The 14992-nt window shown below is 39.5% G+C and overlaps 3 protein-coding genes across 3 annotated transcripts; all 3 read right to left on the reverse strand.

Annotated features, from left to right (window-relative positions):
• Positions 1 to 937: 937 nt before the first annotated feature.
• LOC115800384 (gamma-crystallin M3-like) lies at positions 938 to 1796 on the reverse strand. Its single transcript, XM_030757706.1, has 3 exons — positions 1706 to 1796; positions 1341 to 1583; positions 938 to 1246 (listed from the first exon to the last, which is right to left on the reverse strand). Exons 1-3 carry the CDS (start codon positions 1712 to 1714, stop codon positions 974 to 976), a joined length of 525 nt encoding a protein of 174 aa, XP_030613566.1. The 5' UTR covers positions 1715 to 1796; the 3' UTR covers positions 938 to 973.
• A 7679-nt stretch (positions 1797 to 9475) lies between these two features.
• On the reverse strand, positions 9476 to 10311 carry LOC115800373 (gamma-crystallin M3-like). The gene is made up of 3 exons (XM_030757689.1): positions 10253 to 10311; positions 9907 to 10149; positions 9476 to 9791 (listed from the first exon to the last, which is right to left on the reverse strand). Exons 1-3 carry the CDS (start codon positions 10259 to 10261, stop codon positions 9516 to 9518), a joined length of 528 nt encoding a protein of 175 aa, XP_030613549.1. The 5' UTR covers positions 10262 to 10311; the 3' UTR covers positions 9476 to 9515.
• A 2926-nt stretch (positions 10312 to 13237) lies between these two features.
• On the reverse strand, positions 13238 to 14221 carry LOC115800879 (gamma-crystallin M3-like). Its single transcript, XM_030758468.1, has 3 exons — positions 14166 to 14221; positions 13796 to 14038; positions 13238 to 13708 (listed from the first exon to the last, which is right to left on the reverse strand). The coding sequence occupies exons 1-3, from the start codon at positions 14172 to 14174 to the stop codon at positions 13430 to 13432; spliced, it is 531 nt and encodes a 176-aa protein (XP_030614328.1). The 5' UTR covers positions 14175 to 14221; the 3' UTR covers positions 13238 to 13429.
• Between the last annotated feature and the right edge of the window lie 771 nt (positions 14222 to 14992).

Below are 14992 nucleotides of genomic sequence, written 5' to 3' on the forward strand. Positions count from 1 at the left end.
AAAAATACAATGCAATGACTTGCAAAAACATACAATTTTAAGACAAATGTCATGCACAATGTACTATCTTAAGAAAAATATTTGAATTTGATGGCAGCAACATATCACAAGGAAGTTGGGACTGGGGCTTGTTTACCACTGTGTTGCCCTCCCCCCCTTAAGAACAGTTGCTGGACTTTGGGGAGAGCAACATTGTCTCATTGTTCTTTGATGTAGAACTCCAGCTGCTTTGGGGTCTTCCTTGTCATATTTTTCATTTTGTGACAAATCTGTTGAGAGCTTGAAAAGGAAAGCAACTGGACTTCTTTAGGTTTGCAAAGATGTTTCATCTCTTATCAACAAAACACTGTCCCTCCCCACCATCATGTGAGCTATTTTGATCACCTGAAACCAGGGGTGAATGGAAATTGTAACATCTGGGATGGGATCATAAGATTGGTGCAGATTGGTGAACGTTTGCTCATCTTTAGTCTGAGAAACTGTACCTAAACCCAGTCATGTTAGTGACCTGTTTCAAATGAACCTAAAAAGCTGCAAAATGTTCGTCAAGCTGCTTCTTTTTAGTATCACTTACTTGTCCAGCCTTTTGTTGCCCCTGTCCCAACTTTTTGAGATGTGTTGCTGCTGTCAAATTCAAAATGAGCTAATATTGCTCTTAAAATAGTACATTTGTTCAATTGTGAATAAAATATTGGTTTATGAGATTTGAGATCATTGCATTCTGTTTTTTTATGTAGATTTTACACAGCATCCCAGGGTTTTCAGAATTGGGGTTGCACTTTTTTTTATGAAATAGCAAAGTAAGATGAGCCCATACCTGGTTGTTCATCCAGTATTGATGCCAAATATGTAGGTGCAGTGTGCTAAAATCACTGGACATGATACAAGAGTGGCAAATCTACTAAATTGATAAGAATCAACTCATCAGACAGAAACATCTTGTCAAAGGTTTTATTTACTTGTTCACTTGTTTTTACATGTCCATAATACGCCTCATGCTCATGAACCTCATGCCTCCCATTCCCATGTCCCTGAAGCTCCTGTACTCTCCAGGCCTCAGGTACATCATCCTGCCTCTGTAGTGGGGCTGCTCGTACATCAGCCAGTGGCCGTCCATCACGTTGCAGGACATGCAGTCAGACATGCGGTAGCGATCCATGATGTTGTCGCAGTCATCCATCAGCTCGTACATCTGACCTCCGAAGTTCTCCCTCTCATAGATCCTCATCCTGAACTGGCCTCTGTGCTGTTAGAAAAAATATTAGACATTAAATGTAAAGGATGTTTTTAAACCCATTACATCCTAATCAAATAACAGCAATGTAGTGTTTGTAACCTACCATGGGGATCATGCGGCAAGACCTGATGCAGTCCCTCATGCCCATCATGCTCATGTAGTCAGCGTACTCGCCCCTCCTCATGAAATACTGGTTTCCCATGAAGTTGGGACGGTCATAGACCATGAAACAGCCGCTCTCCACCCTGCATGAGTGACACCTGCTCAGGTAGTTGGACATGTCAGAGCAGTCGCTCATGCACTCATAGGAGCGCCCCTGGAAGTTCCTGTCCTCGTAGAAGATGATCTGAAAAAAAAGCAGTACATTAATTTGAAGCTAGACATGACAGACATAAGTTAGCAATTAGGCTCAAAATAATATGAAATTAAACTGATAATGAGAGTAATTAATGAGGTAAGTGTGCATACCCTGCCCATGGTCACAGTCAATGTATTCCTTTTTCGGAAAACTGTGCGTGTGCTACACTGATGATGGTCCTGTTTTAACTGTTACTTTTATACCTGACTGAACCCAAAGAATCTGTGGCTCCCATTGTGTAAAGCCCTGACCCAGCAACATGGTATAGAGGCCTATAGAGTGCTGAGGGACAGTTGTTACATATCCATGTGACCAGATCCCCTAGAAAACTTTAGAATGGATTTTTCCATAGGGAACTCAACACAATGAGCATTTTTTGCAGTTACAATACAGCGAAACAGACAATAGTCCTTTTTTAAAAAAAAAACCATTCAAAACACTGTGTAAGGCCCTCTGAATTGTAAGTGGGAAATTTATGGACATGAGTATCCTATTGTGTGACCATGATAGTCTCACATGGCAATATATAATGCACATCTGTATTATTTATTGCATAAAAGAATTGCTCTCAAGTGTGAACATAAATCAGCCAGCCATTTTTCTTTTTATCAGGTTCATGATGTTACATTTCTGGACTAAAAAAAAATTCATTAATGTAATTAATAAAAGCATTTTATCTACCTTAACAAAAACAATTCTTTAGCATTTAAAGCTGCACACAAGCATGTTTCAGAATGCACCGTAAATGTGTGACACACAGCTATAAGGACATTTTAGGTAATTGGCACCCATTGAAGTTGTTTATTTCAGCCCACACTTCGGGCTATTAGTGTTTCACAAAAATGTATGCTTGTGCTACTTACATAAAATGTAATGTAAACTGGTAAAAAATAGGTAGATAAATCAACACGTGACAGTAAAAAATTGCTTCATCACAAGGGCGCATCCATAATCCCACTCTCCTTTTTTTCTGGGCTACAGGGGCAAGACCCAGCTGTCACCAAGAAACTGCTTATTGGGGATTGCATAATCATTGATTGTAGGGTTTCTGTCTATATTGTTTTGACCTGGCACTACACAATTAACATTTAAGTGCCAGTGAAACAAAAACTGCTACTGAAACATAAATACAGTTCAATTCAATTTTATTTATGGAGTACCAAATCACAACAATTGCCTAAAGGCGCTAGTTGAAACTGATATTAACACATCAATCATATGACGCACTTAAGAGCAAAATAACTCTAAGGAGTTTATTATTTGAGTAAGGCACTGTAAAAAAAAACCCTCAAAAACAACAACAAAAATGTGAAAGTAGGCAGTATTAAGACATCATGAGGTCTTGTCTATTGGAATTAAATGGGTCTTTTTTTTAAAGCAAGCTGAAAGTTATTATTCTATGTAAATGATATCTACAGGACATAAAACAATTCAATCTTAACCTTTTTAGATTAACCAGGTCACCAATGAAACTAGGGTTAGGCTTGCATTTTGCAAAATGAATGCAAGTACCGTATTTTTCGGACTATACGTCGCTCCGGAGTATAGGTCGCACCAGCCAAAAAATGAAGAAAATGAAGAAAAAACATATATAGGTCGCACTGGACTATAAGTCGCACTTTTTTTTGGGGGGGGGGGGTTGATAGAATCCGAGACCCAGAGCAGAAATTCCATCTTGAACGGCAATTTAAAATAATAATGGATTAAAGAACAGGACGAACACGGTTACGCCTACGTTATGCTAACGTAGCACATTCAGCTACATGACGCACAACGAACACGTGTTCGGTATGTTAACGTAACATTAAGTTATTCAGATAACCATAGCATAAAGAACATACTAACAAGTTAACCAAACCATCAATCCATTGAATTCTTCATCCTCGGTGTCACTTCTAAACAATTCCGTACACTCCGTAGACGAAGCGCCGCTTCCTCTTCTGTGTCGCGTTAGTCAGACTCGTCGTCAGCTGCAGTTCCAATTATTCCAGCCTTTCTGAATCCCAACAGGATGGTTTGGTTGTCACTGAAGCCCATGTTTTCTTGATCCATCCAATGACTTCCAGGAAAGTTGGGTGGTGCATTCTCCCAGTTGCCGTTAAGCTGTGCTCTCCGTCCATCATCCACTGCGCCCACAGGTTACGCAAGACTGCCTTAAAGCTGCAGTTCACGGAGATGTCAAGTGGCTGGAGTATTTTGGTTCATGTGTTATAAATGTCACATATACGTCGCTCCGGAGTATAGGTCGCACCCCCAGCCAAACTATGAAAAAAAGTGCGACTTATACTCCGGAAAATACGGTACTATGATTTGAGATGGTAATGTGTTTTTTTGTGCTTGTGGCAGCATAGATGTTTGAGAGATTTCGGCTGCAAGTCCAGTAAGCGAGTGGTCAGGAACTAGAAGAAGTAACCTTTCAAATCAACTCTTTTACATGCATTTTAGCCTTTGTTTATAATATTCCCATTTGTCAGTGCCAAGTAACTGAAAATCACAGATAAAAGTGTAGCTACAGTAAGACTCTTTCCCTAAACTTTAACCTCTAAACATCCACCAGGCCACCAGCAACACATCTACAGCAAGTATTGCCTGGCGCAACAAACCCCTCCCCGGCAGACATTTTAGATGATTTAACCGTTGTCTGTTTCACAAACGTGTCACTCTCCAAACATTGAATCACCGAGATAACACACAGGCCCTATTGTCCTTCAAGTCAAGGTCACTGAGATTCAAACTGGGCCAAGATTTTTCCAAGATCTACACATCTATGGTGTGAATTTAAACATCCTAGGTGACATCATTCTTGAGTTATCATGTTCACAAGATTTTCAGAAAAGTTGACCTCTGACCTTGACCCAATTATGGCAAAAATGTAATCAGGTGATCTAGGTGGTAATGGCCACTGGTCGTTTTGTTGTAATATTAACAAACAAACAGACACACACTGGACATATCAAAAACAATGGGTGGGGTAAATATTATATTCTATTAACTGTTTACATTAATTAATGCTGTTAAAAAGACAGACCAAAGGTAACTGTGTTTACAGTCGAAGTCAGAGGGTAACATCCACTCATCCTGAGCATGAATGTCATGGCAATTTTGGGCTTTTATTGATTTCTTTGAACTGCTCTGTTTCAAGGGTGGAATGATTGTACAGCATACATCTTTAATGACTTTTGGGTGCACAAGTTTCAATTAATTTTTGAATTTGTTATTTTTTTATCCACACAGGGTGAAACATTCAATTCAATTCAATTCAATTCAATTCAATTTTATTTATATAGCGCCAAATCACAACAAACTGTCGCCTCAAGGCGCTTTGTATTGTGGGTAAAGACCCTACAATAATACAGAGAAAACCCAACAGTCAAAACGACCCCCTATGAGCAGCATTTGGCGACAGTGGAAAGGAAAAACTCCCTTTTAACAGGAAGAAACCTCCAGCAGAACCAGGCTCAGGGAGGGGCAGTCATCTGCCGCGACCGGTTGGGCTGAGGGGAGAGAAAGACATGCTGTGGAAGAGAGCCAGACATTAATATCAATTAATGATTAAATGCAGAGTGGAGTATAAACAAAGTAAATAAGGTGAATGAGAAACAGTGCATTATGTGAACCCCCCAGCAGACTAGGCCTATAGCAGCATAACTAAGGGATGGTTCAGGGTCACCTGATCCAGCCCTAACTATAAGCTTTATCATAAAGGAAAGTTTTAAGCCTAATCTTAAAAATAGAGAGGGTGTCTGTCTCCCGAATCCAACTGGAAGCTGGTTCCACAGAAGAGGCGCCTGAAAGCTGAAGGCTCTGCCTCCCATTCTACTCTTAAGTATCCTAGGAACCACAAGTAAGCCAGCAGTCTGAGAGCGAAGTGCTCTGTTGGGGTGATATGGTACTATGAGGTCTTTGAGATAAGATGGTGCCTGATTATTCAAGACCTTGTAGATGAGGAGAAGAATTTTAAATTCTATTCTAGATTTAACAGGGAGCCAATGAAGAGAAGCCAATATGGGAGAAATCTGCTCTCTCTTTCTAGTCCCTGTCAGTACTCTAGCTGCAGCATTTTGGATCAGCTGAAGGCTTTTCAGAAAGCTTTTAGGACAGCCTGATAATAATGAATTACAATAATCCAGCCTAGAAGTAATAAATGCATGAATGAGCTTTTCAGCATCACTCTGAGAAAGGATGTTTCTAATTTTAGAAATATTGCGCAAATGCAAAAAAGCGGTCCTACATATTTGTTTAATATGTGCATTGAAGGACATATCCTGGTCAAAAATGACTCCAAGATTTCTCACAGTGTTACTGGAGGCCAAAGTAATGCCATCCAGAGTAAGTATCTGGTTAGACACCATGTTTCTAAGATTTGTGGGGTCGAGAACAAGAATTTCAGTTTTATCTGAATTTAGAAGCAGGAAATTAGAGGTCATCCAGGCCTTAATATCTTTAAGACATTCCTGCAGTTTAACTAGTTGATGTTTGTCATCTGGCTTCATTGATAGGTAAAGCTGAGTATCATCTGCATAACAATGAAAATTGATGCAGTGCTTTCTAATAATACTGCCTAAGGGAAGCATGTATAATGTAAATAAAATTGGTCCTAGCACAGAACCCTGTGGAACTCCATAATTAACCTTAGTGTGTGAAGAAGACTCCCCATTTACATGAACAAATTGGAGTCTATGAGATAAATATGATTCAAACCACTGCAGTGCAGTACCTTTAATACCTATAGCAAGCTCTAATCTCTGTAATAAAATGTTATGGTCAACAGTATCAAAAGCTGCACTGAGGTCCAACAGGACAAGCACAGAGATGAGTCCACTGTCAGAGGCTCTAAGAAGATCATTTGTAACCTTCACTAATGCTGTTTCTGTACTGTGATGAATTCTGAAACATATGCATACAGACTCAAATATATACATATGCTCTCACTAATGTAAAAATGTTAAATGTCCTTTAACCAGATGTGCCCGTCACATCTCACTAAGTGAAGAAAACTGTCAAGAGGAGTACCATTGGTGTACTGTTATCAAAGTCTACAATCAAGAGATGCTTTCCTGAAATACAAAGGGTTTATTGTAGGCTGCAAACCACTGTTTACACTTAAGAATAGGAAGATCAGCATCTAAAAGAGCCTGCAGGTTTTGAAAAAAAATTCTTTGGGCACATGAAACCTGTAACAGAATGGTTTGAAGAGAAAAGTATGGAGAAGGAGAGGACCAGCTCATGATCCAAAGCATATCACATTATCTGTCTAACTTGGTGGAGGCAGTGTTACGGTATAGGCACATATCGCAATATCCAAGTATTAAAATTAAACATATTTCAAATTATGTTGTTTTGTCAATTATATTAAACCTCTGATTGTGTATAAAAATGCCTGTAGTTCCTAAACTGTAAATGCAATAGATCATCAAAAACATTTTAATTTTTGACCAAGATAACCCAAGTAAATACAAAATGGAGATTTTAAATGATGATTTCATTTATTAAGGGAAAGAAAACATAACCCAAACCTACCTGACCCCTCTGTAAAAATGTATATGCTCTGAAGCTCAAGTGCAGTTCAGTGGTGCCAGCAAGTCCTCCTCTGAATCACTCAAAAAACAAAATGAAGGTTTTGAAGTGAGCTACTCAGAATCCAGACTTAGATCAGATTGAGATGCTTTGTCATGACCTTGTGCTTGAAAACCCTACAATGTGGTTGAGTTATAACAATTTTAGCTAATTACAGTCTTATATCCAACCTTTCTTTTATCTCAAAAATTCTGCAGTGGTTTGAGTCATATCTATCTAATAGACTCCAATTTGTTTATGTAAATGGCAAGTCTTCTTCAGACACTAAGGTTAATTTTTGGAGTTCCACAGGGTTTTGTCCTAGGACAAGTGCTATTTACATTATACATACTTCCTTTAGGCATTGTTATTAGAAGGTATAGCATACATTTTCATTGCTATGCAGATGACACCCAGCTTTATCTATCCATGAAGCCAGATCACGCACACCAGTAAATTAAACTGCAGGAATGTCTTAAAGACATAAAGGCCCAGATGACCTCAAATTTCCTGCTTCTAAATTCAGATAAAGCTGAAGTTATTGTACGTCCCTACAAACCTTAGAAACATGGTGTCTAACCAGATATTTGGCATTACCTTGGCCTCCGGTAACACTGTGATGATTCTTAGAGTAATTTCTGACCAGGATATGTCCTTCAGTGCACATTTAAACAAATATGCATTTGCACAATATTTCTAAAATGAGAAACATCTGGTCTCAGAGTAATGGTGAAAACCTAATTCATGCATTTATTACTTCTAGGTACTTCATTTGATCCAAAATGCTGCAGCTAAAGTACTGACAGGGACTAGAAAGAGAGAGCAGATTTCTCTCATATTGGCTTCTCTTCAGTGACTCCCTGTTAAATACAGAATTGAATTTAAAATCCTTCTTCTCACATACATGGTCTTGAATTATCAGGCCCCATCTTATCTTAAAGAGCCCACTTCACTCTCAGACTGCTGGCTTACCTGTGGTTCGTAGGGCATTTTAAAGTAGAATGGGAGGCAGAGCCTTCAGTTTTCAGGCCCCTCTTTTGAGGAACGAGCTCCCAGTTTGGATTTGGGAGACAGACGCTCTCTACTTTTAGCTATAAAATGTTCCTTATTGATCAAGCTTATAGTTAGGGCTGGATCAGGTGACCCTGAAAAGTCCCTTAGTTATGTTGCAATAGACCTAGGTTGATGGGGGGTTCCCATGATGCACTGAGTATTTCTTCTTCACTCACCTCTCTATGTATTTATATGTCATTCTGCATTTAATAATTAGTTATTTCTAATCTCTGGCTCTCTTCCACAGTATGTCCCTTTGTCCTGTCTCTCTCCCCTCACCCCTAACTGGTCGTGTCAGATGACTGCCCCTCCCTGAGCCTGGTTCTCCTGGAGGTTTCTTTCTGTTAAAAGGTAATTTTCCCCTCCCACTGCGATTGATCATAGGCGTGTTTTCATTGTTGGATTTTCACTGTAATTATACTTTACCTTATAATATAAATCACACTGAGGTGACTGTTGATGTGATGTGGCACTAAAGAAATAAAATGGAAATGGAATTAAATGTTTCATTTCCCTTTTCCTTTTGTTGTGTACAAGGGAAAAAATATTCTCAATATTTCCTTCTCCCATTGACACACAGTTGCACATTAGTAGAATGTATCCAGTCCTTCACCTAGTGAGATGGCAATGTGAAAGATCTTACATCGTAAAAGTATTCTGTGTTGGGGTAATAATCAGGTTCTGTCAGCTGCTGGAGCTCTGCTTCATATAGTGGAGAAGCACTTGCAAGCTATGAACAGCTCCACAACACTGTTCTGTAATTTGGCTAAAGTGCTTCCTCGGGGGGAAATTAACAAGCTGGTGATGTGTGGGAGGACATGCCACCAATATCAACTTGCCATGCAGTGGGGTGAAGCAATAAAGTCAGAATTATATTTACAGTGCAGGATACTCACCCTCTGGACCAAATAATCAACATGAGGAACATAAATGCAAGAGGGGTGTTTGATGTTGGTAAAGCAAAAGCACTTATAAGAAATACCACATGCAGTTTGTTACACAGGACCAAGCCAGAATTGGCTTTTGGAAATTGTAACTTTAAAAGGCACTTATAAAAAATACTGCAGACTGCATGAATATTCATCTATCACCGTCTACTATGGCTGACTTCAACAAATCAGATCAGTGGAATAGAAACAGGTGGTAATTGAATCTCTTGGAGAATCCAGTCCTTTGAGGGGTTGCCACTGACACATAATGTGTTTCCATTCAGTATAAATTAGCTTAAAAATGGTCACACTATAATGAAAATAAATGTCACGACACAAGAATTTAGAAAGTTATATCATTTATTGATGCCAAAATGTAAAATTAGCACATGTCCATGATACGCCTCATGCTCATGAACCTCATGCCTCCCATGCCCATCTCCCTGAAGCTCCTGTACTCTCCGGGCCTCAGGTACATCATCCTGCCTCTGTAGTGGGCCTGCTCGTACATCAGCCAGTGGCCGTCCATCACGTGGCAGGACATGCACTCAGACATGCGGTAGCGATCCATGATGCTATCGCAGTCATCCATCAGCTCATACATCTGGCCTCCGAAGTTCTCCCTCTCGTAGATCCTCATCCTGAACTGACCTCTGTACTGTTTTATAGACACAAGACCAAAAAAAAAAATTAACATAAAAATGATGTTAATTCCCTCCCCCCCCCAAAAGTATTACGTGGAAGTAAGATTACTTTGGGTGTTTTACACCTACCATGGGGATCATACGACAAGACCTGATACCGCCGCTCATGCCCATCATGCTCATATAGTCAGCGTACTCGCCCCTCCTCATGAAATACTGGTTTCCCATGTAGTTGGGGCGGTCGTAGACCATGAAGCAGCCACTCTCCACCCTGCAGGAGTGACACCTGCTCAGGTAGGTGGACATGTCGGCGCAGTCACTCATGCACTCATAGGAACGACCCTGGAAGTTCCTGTCCTCGTAGAAGATGATCTGAAAAAAGTATGATGATTAACCAAATGACCAATTTTACATTCATGCTCACCATTAGAAATTAAATATAGGCTGATTAATGACTAACAGCTCTGTTTCCTACCTTGCCCATGTTGATTGCAGTGATTCAGGTCTTCAGAGAACTGTTTTTGAACTGATATACTGCCTGTCTGACCAAGTTACATTTATACCTAGCAAGAGACAAAGACAGCTTGCCTCTCTATTGTTCAAAGCCCTGACCCAGCAAGCTAGTATAGAAGCCTATAGAATTTTTATTTGCTTACACATATACTAACAAGGTCATAACCCCTTAATAGAATTTTCCTTTCACAAGAACAGAAAGGTTTTTTTTTTTGTAAAAATGGTTTAGTAAGGTTATTTGTTTAAATGTACATGCTTTTTAAATAGTACATATTTGCTGTATAGTACAACAATAGATTTATGTTAACAAGCCAGTCAGTCATTATTACTTGTGGATTTATTATGATCTGATATGTAATAGTAAGCCGCTCGAGGCCAGTAATATCAATTAATGCTACACTCCCCATGAATCTGAGTTGGTGAAGAAGAAGGAAAATAAATAGTATGTACCGTGGCTTATTATAATTGAGTTTGAATTTGTAATTTCTAATACAGGGATTTATATGTTTAATTTGTTTTGAAGGAGCCCCCCCCCCCCCCCCCCCCCCCCCCCAAAAAAAAAAAAAAAAAAAACCTATGATGCCACATATTCTGAATACTGATCATATCATGCTCTAAGCAGAATTTGGAGAAGTGGACAGAATTTTTTGTTTGTTATCTCAGAGAATAAATCATTTGGAAAGATGACTCAAATTATGCTGATACATGTGTTCTTCATTCTTCATGTTTAGACATTTTGCGTTGCTCTGCTCATATTCTGGACTGGGCAGAGACATTTACATTAGGTATATAGCCACTTCCATTTCACATTCCTCCATATCCAGAGTATTTTTAAGTGATTATAAACTATTTTCATAAAAAAAAAAAAAAAAAAAAAAAAAAAAAAACTCCTTAAAATGAAAAGTTTTTCTTTTTTTTTTATAGGAAGTAACACATTTTATTTTGGCAACTGTATTTATTGCATTTCTATAAGCTTTACTTCCTCTTTTCACATGGATGTGCTCACTTTGTTGAATTATTAGTGCTGTATATGTGATGTGAAGTAGTGCTGGCAGTACATTTCTAAAAGACAGTTGTGGAGGACAAGTTTATTGCTACTCAGGTCTTTGATTGGCATGTGGGGAGTTTGGATGTCAAAACAATGCCTTGGACTCGCTGTTGTGTATCTTGAGCCAGTCCAGAGTATGTTTAGGCAGGTGGTACATGTCAAAGTAAGATTCACGGGAATGTGAAGCTCTAAACATTTCTGGAAAAGCATTACATTGCAACTGGATAGTTATTATTATTCACCTTACCTCAGTGGTTTTAATATTGTGGCTAAGAACCTTTTCCCTCCAAGTGTTTAAAAACTAAACCAAACAAAGTCACTGTGGTGTCTTCTACTCCTCTCCTGTACAGTATGTAACCTGTAGACAGACTGTATGGGGTCAAGCACATGCTGTTTTTCTTAAATTTTCCAACCTGGCCAGTTTTCAAGTACTGTATGTTCATCAAGACTGATTTAAGTGCAATTGGTCTGAAATCAGTTAATGTTGTGGGATAAGTGGGTTTGGGGGCAGCACAGGGGTTCAGTGGTTAGCATTATCGACTCACAGTAAGAAAGCATTGGGTTTAACTCCTTAGATGCCTAGGGTCTTTCCATGTAGGATTTGCCACACATTCTTACAGCCACACCATTACCAGTTTAGAATCACCATAAACCTAACATACAGTCATATGAATTGGTGGGTGTGTCCGGGATTTTGACTGGTGCTGTATATTCTTTGTAGTCTTTACAGCCTTTTTTCTATATTTTACATAGTTTTTATATTGTTTACTTTCTATTCTATTCTATTCTATTCTATTCTATTCTATTCTATTCTATTCTATTCTATTCTATTCTTTTTATTTAAGTGTTAGTTCATGTGCAATATTGCTTTTGGTTTATATGTTAAATATTGAGGGGCTTGGGCCTAAGAATTTAATGTGATGTGCCATTGTTACCTGTACATGACAATAATAAACTAAACTAACGTGCACAGTGAGAACATCAAACTCCACCTGGCATTCCACAACCATTAGATGTGTTGGCTGGAATAATTTTCCTAGGCCTAGCTCGTCCATGAACTGTCACCCTCTTTTCTTGAGCGCCTGACTTGAATATTGGTCAGTTCTCATTCACCATCTTTGTTGATGATTAATCATGTTACTGAATCACACATTTTTATTGGCTCTAGTGGACACTGTCACAACCAATCAGTGTGTCTGATTCAGAAGCTTGGGTTTCTATACACAATCATGAGCTAGCTGGGTTTTCATGAACTTAAACCTCACACTAAGAAAGCCACGTCAAATAGTTGCAGAATGCCAATCGATGACAGAATTTCCACTGTAAGAAAAGGGCACTGGTGCTCTGCAAAACTGCCACAGACCCTTTTACAGCTGAGACAGACCCCACTAAGATTGTCAACAAAAGCACAAGGTTATGTTCCTGTTATGTAAAAACTAAATACCCTGTATTTATATTTACTTTTCTTTCCTTCTCCTTTCAATATGCAAAGTATATTCACCAGAACACCTAGTTAGCTGAAGGAAAAGATTGATGTTCTTCTATTTGTGCATCTTTGCCTCACATCTTTGTGCTGTCATTGGATTTTGGATTAATTTCTTCCTTTGCAAATCATAATCTCATTATTGCTCACATTGTGATTTTCCGTTTGCTGGAGGAAACTACAATGATGACATAATTTCTTTTTATCCCTTTCTGATGCCTGTAACAATCCCTATAAAAGCTTATAATTTTGTTGCCCCTAAGCCAAGAATTAGACAAATCTCTTCACATTATTTTGTTTTTTTCTCTATTATGTTAAGTTTGGTCCATTCAAGACATACATTTGCATAAACTACTGAATGCATAACGTTTGCCACGTACTTCTTTTTAAATGGATATCAAGACTCTTGAAACATGTTGTATAAATGATATACTTTATTTTCTACTATTATGCAGTTCTTATATGCATAAAAGACCATTACATGTACCTCATCATGCACACTCACTGAAGCCCATCTCCCATCCCTACTGGCATCTCAACCAGGCTTTAAAACAACCAGTGAAATACAATGTTAGAACTGAAGAGTGGGTGACATTGTGAAGTGGAATTTAGTAACATGAATCCATGATACGCCTCATGCTCATGAACCTCATCCCGCTCATTCCCATCTCCCTGAAGCTCCTGTACTCTCCGGGCCTCAGGTACATCATCCTGCCTCTGTAGTGGGCCTGCTCGTACATCAGCCAGTGGCCGTCCATCACGTGGCAGGACATGCAGTCGGACATGCGGTAGCGATCCATGATGCTGTCGCAGTCGTCCATCAGCTCGTACATCTGACCACCAAAGTTCTCCCTCTCATAGATCCTCATCCTGAACTGGCCTCTGTGCTGTACAGGAAATAGTTCACAACAAAGAATTAGAGAACCATTGAAGGATAACTGGAGAAAAATGATAACCCCAGCACAGTTACCTACCATAGGGATCATACGGCAAGACCTGATGCAGTCTGACATGCCCATCATGCTCATGTAGTCAGAGTACTCGCCCCTCCTCATGAAATACTGGTTTCCCATGTAGTTGGGACGGTCATAGACCATGAAGCAGCCGCTCTCCACCCTGCAGGAGTGACACCTGCTCAGGTAGGAGGTCATGTCAGAGCAGTCGCTCATGCACTCATAGGAGCGCCCCTGGAAGTTCCTGTCCTCATAGAAGATGATCTGAAAGGACAACAAAGCTCATTAGGACCATTTTCAATGCACCCCAAGTAGGTTAATGAGCTCTAAAACTTGAGCTGACTGAAATATAATTTTTTTTTCATGAATAAATCATTGCCATCTTTAATACCCTGCCCATGATCACAGTCTTCTGGTGGTTCCTCAGGACTGAGCTGTGGCTTCTGTGTATCCCTGTCAGTGGTAGGCGTTACTTTTATACCTGTTCAGTGGGAACATAGTATGTGTGGTTTCTATTGTGCAAAGCCCTGACCCAGCAACATGGTATAGAAGCCCACTGAGCAGTCAGGGCACTAAAGGGTTATTTTGTAGCGTCATACCACGCTGGTGGAAATGCATGTAGTGCATACATGTGGTATTGTTGTTGCACATAAAGAAAATAAAGGGAAACTTCCAACTGGAGTATGAGAGCCATTTCTGTCTTCCACAGTGAAAGACATATTTCCTTCACTGAATGATAAAACATGATTTTGAATGCAATATTATGTAAAAATACAACACACCATAACAAAATTTCATATAATGTTATAAAATTACACAATCTAATGAGGATGTGAAAGGCAAAAATTGGACTGGGTATAATATCTTTTACACTCTTTTTAAGGATGCATTTTGCTGCCTTATACTGAAGGGATCATTTCCTTTCTTGCTGAAGAGTAATCTGTGGTATGAAAAGACACATAACTGAACTTGCTGTCCATTCAGTTACACAATAACTTTAGATGTAGATCAGAAATCAGAATAAAATGGGTTGTCAGTGGTGCATGGAGAACTTGTACAAGACGCAAATGTAAAAAAGTTTTTTTCCTGAGTACCCGGGTGACTTGGTGGTGGAGCCAGCGACCACGTGTGCGTGCCGCATTGCTGTGTGGGCTGCGCGGGTTCGGGTCCCGGCCTGTCGCCGGTTTGCCCGCGTGTCTTCCCACATGTCTTTTCCCT

The sequence above is a fragment of the Archocentrus centrarchus genome, chromosome 21 (genome assembly GCF_007364275.1).
Source record: "Archocentrus centrarchus isolate MPI-CPG fArcCen1 chromosome 21, fArcCen1, whole genome shotgun sequence".
NCBI classification, from domain to species: Eukaryota; Metazoa; Chordata; class Actinopteri; order Cichliformes; family Cichlidae; genus Archocentrus; species Archocentrus centrarchus.

Bases quoted from the DNA above. Each gene is read 5' to 3' on its own strand.
- LOC115800384 (XM_030757706.1), bottom strand. The intron at 1,247-1,340 runs GTAGGTTACAAA...TTTTTCTAACAG, and splicing joins CTTGCCGCATGATCCCCATG to CACAGAGGCCAGTTCAGGAT.
- LOC115800373 (XM_030757689.1), bottom strand. The intron at 9,792-9,906 runs GTAGGTGTAAAA...TCTATAAAACAG, and splicing joins CTTGTCGTATGATCCCCATG to TACAGAGGTCAGTTCAGGAT.
- LOC115800879 (XM_030758468.1), bottom strand. The intron at 13,709-13,795 runs GTAGGTAACTGT...TTTCCTGTACAG, and splicing joins CTTGCCGTATGATCCCTATG to CACAGAGGCCAGTTCAGGAT.